This window comes from Nicotiana sylvestris, chromosome 8 (genome assembly GCF_000393655.2).
Source record: "Nicotiana sylvestris chromosome 8, ASM39365v2, whole genome shotgun sequence".
NCBI lineage: Eukaryota > Viridiplantae > Streptophyta > Magnoliopsida > Solanales > Solanaceae > Nicotiana > Nicotiana sylvestris.
Window position 1 is genome coordinate 200,964,496 of NC_091064.1, and position 3,445 is coordinate 200,967,940.

At 32.7% G+C, this 3,445-nt stretch overlaps 1 protein-coding gene across 1 annotated transcript; it reads right to left on the reverse strand.

Annotated features, from left to right (window-relative positions):
- Positions 1-2,691: 2,691 nt before the first annotated feature.
- On the reverse strand, positions 2,692-3,126 carry LOC138876237 (uncharacterized). The gene is made up of 2 exons (XM_070155142.1): positions 2,944-3,126; positions 2,692-2,862 (listed from the first exon to the last, which is right to left on the reverse strand). Exons 1-2 carry the CDS (start codon positions 3,124-3,126, stop codon positions 2,692-2,694), a joined length of 354 nt encoding a protein of 117 aa, XP_070011243.1.
- Between the last annotated feature and the right edge of the window lie 319 nt (positions 3,127-3,445).

Genomic DNA, 3,445 nt, shown 5'->3' on the forward strand with positions numbered 1-3,445 from the left:
GCACTTTTGAACTTGTAAGTCAAAGTTCAGGACCTTGTGTCCTTAACTTTTGAACTTGAAACTCAAACTTCAGGACCAAGTGTCCTTAACTTTTGAACTTGAAACTCAAACTTCAGGACCAAGTGTCTTTAACTTTTCAACTTGAAAGTCTAAGTTCAGGACTAGATGTCCTTAATTAGGAAATGAGAACTAACTTCTAACTTTGATATTTTCAAAATTTTCAGAAGAAAAACTGATATATATGCTGATGATAATGGCATAATAAAAAATCCATACAAATTATATCATCAAAAAATCAGTAGCAAAATGTTCTTCCTTGAGCTTTCAGATAGTAGGTTTGTACTTGATGATAAGGTTTGATAATTCGCAAGGCATTTATTTTCTTTATTCTTAATTTATTGTTTTTTAATTATTTTATGACTGATGGATTTATTTTATTTTTTGCCTTTTTATGAATCATATTGACATTGCCCTATATTATCTGAGAAAGAAGGAATGCTACCATACTCGTGACCATCCTTTTCGTTGCACAACTACAAATATACTTTTTGATAACTATATGGTGCTTGTGTATAAGGATTTCAATGAAGATGCTACAGATGAGTTTTGGTGTAGTGATAATCAATTGTTTCTGACACTATATGTATGGGGTAACAGTCGTAGATGTGGAATTACTTGGACTGAGGTAGACAAAATCTTTTTTCCATGTCGGCTTCCTTTAGAAGATATGATGTTGTGACACATTTTCTTTTGGGGGTATTGGACTTGAATGAGAAAAAGATTGATGTGTACGATTCCATATATAATGATCCATATGAGGCAGGAATGAATCACATTGAAATGTATGCACGCATGATCCCCCACTTGCTAAAGTTCTCACAGTTTGACAAACATCACAAGTCTTTTGGAAATGCATTCAACAAATTTGATATTCAGTGGCAAAGATCACCACACCAAACTGGATCGTACGTGTTGTTATCTGTTATATAATTTATATGTACTTTAGATTTATTGTTTAATTGACTCCATATCTTATATTTTTCTTAGGACTGATTATGGTGCATTCTTAATCAAGTATGTGGAGTTGTTGATGATGGGAAATGATGTGGAGAAATTCCAACCTGAAGACATAAAAGACTTTAGAAAAGAACTTGCAGCAAATCTTTGGGCACATAGAGAGTGAAAAAAAAATCTGGTTATGATACACCACCAAAAAATGTTGGCGACGACTATGATAGTGAAAATGAAACTTGTTGTCCGAAGGAATTGTAGTTTAATTGTAAGGAAAGTTAGTTGTAGTTGATTTTTTGTATAAAATTGTTGTAAATAATCCATATGAATTCTGAAATATCTTGTAAATTCCTCAAAAGACACTTTTATTTTATTTGCATAGCATAAATTTTTGTCACAGCTATGCAAAATAACAATTTCAGAAGTAATATGAAGGCATCATGTTATTAATTTCTTTGTTTCTATCAAGTATTGATTTGTCCATTGAGCTTGTAAGTGTTAGTTCAGGACCCAGTGTAATTGAACTTCAAATTCAAAGTTAAAGTGTCCTTAACTTTTGAACTTGTAAGTCAAAGTTCAGGAGCATGTGTCCTTAACTTTTGAACTTGAAACTGAAACTTCAGGACCAAGTTTCCTTAACTTTTGAACTTGAAATTCAAACTTCAGGACCAAGTGTCCTTAACTTTTAAACTTGAAAGTCTAAGTTCAGGACCACGTGTCCTTAACTTTTCAAATTGAATCCTTAACTTTTGAACTTGGAACTCAAACTTTAGAATCAAGTGTCCTTATTTTTTGTACTTGGAACTGTAAGTTAAGTAACAAGTGTCCTTAACTTTTTAACTTGTAAGTCAAAGTTAAGGATTGTCTGTCCTTAACTTTTGAACTTTGAACTCAAAGTTAAGAACTACCCGTCCTTAACTTTTGAACTTGTAAGTCAAAGTTAAGGACTGCATGTCCTTAACTTTTGGACTTTGAACTCAAAGTTAAGGACTGTTTGTCCTTAACTTTTGAACTTGTAAGTCAAAGTTAAGGACTGTCTGTCCTTAACTTTTGAAATTTGAACTCAAACTTAAGGACTGTTTGTCCTTAACTTTTGAACTTTGAACTCAAAGTTAAGGACTTCCTGTCCTTAACTTTTGAACTTTGAACTCAAACTTAAGGTTGTTTGTCCTTCACTCAAGGATTGCATGTCTGTCCTTAAGTTTGCCTGTAAGTCAAACTTAAGGATTGCATGTCCTTAACTTTTGAACTTTGAACTCAAAAGAAACAAAAAGATCATAAGTAGAAAGAAATTTTGAAAATTCAGACATCTGCTCAAATAAGAATAATCTAAATGAATCCAATTTATAGCAAAAACTTAAAAGAGTCGACAAACATAAATGGATATATCTACTATTCTCTATGCTTTCTTGAAAATGGATGGACTGCCGGAGAATATATGCAAGCTATTCTATTATGGCCAATTCTTCTACAACGACCATATTTGAATGTTATTTTTGATGACTTGATAGCTGGAATATGCCTTTTCTTCTGCCTTCTACCTGGTGGCACTTTGAAATCTGGAGGTTTAACAATTTGTGACTTAACACTCTCTGGTACAATCCAAGAATCAGTATGTCCTACAGGATGTATTTGTCTTTTATATGTTTTCAGCCAAAATTCCTTTAAGTACCAGTGCGATCAAAAGTTGGACTTCTTGATGTTTCTCTTCTCGATAGATGCAATTGCATGTATGCATGGTAATTCATCAAACTGAAACTGAAAACAATCACATGTTCTTTTGTTTAAGTCCACCAAGAAAGTTATTCCTTCTTCTTCAACTCTGGAACGCCATGAATCAACAGGGAAGACCTTCAATGTTGAAAAATTATAAGTTAGTACATTATGTTAAATTATATTAAAATAATAACCTAAATAGAATATAATACTTACATTCAAAGTAAATGCTAAATCTATCTTTTTCTTCAATTCCTCCTCTACCCAACAAGAAACATCATAAAAAGTTCCTTCCACTTCATTTCTTCTTTCATAAAACCAGTGTTGTAGCTTCACTTGAATGAAATCCATAATTCTTAATATAGGCAGCTCCCTTGCTTCTAATAGGACATAATTCATTGACTCAACTATTTTTGTTGTGAGCATGTCATATCTTCGTCATGGACTACAAGAACGTGCCCACCTTTCCGGTGGTTCTTCTATCAAGTAGTCATAAGTCTTCTTATCTACTTTTGCTATATCTGACATGTAAAGATCAAATTCTTTGCGCCTGTATACTCTTGCAGCACCTTGAAAAAGTTTTATGACCTCACTTTTAACTTTCCTTCGCTTTAGGTTCTGCTCCAAATGATAGATACAAATCTCATGGTGGCTTTCAGGATATACCTTGCAATGGCATATGCAATAGATTGATGCCTGTCTGATAAAAAAATTAAAT

Excerpts from the sequence above, each read along its gene's own strand:
- LOC138876237 (XM_070155142.1), bottom strand. The coding sequence starts at position 3,126 with ATGAATTATGTCCTATTAGAAGCAAGGGAGCTGCCTATATTAAGAATT. Across the intron at positions 2,863-2,943 it reads ATTTAGCATTTACTTTGAAT|GTCTTCCCTGTTGATTCATG; the intron begins GTAAGTATTATA and ends TCAACATTGAAG.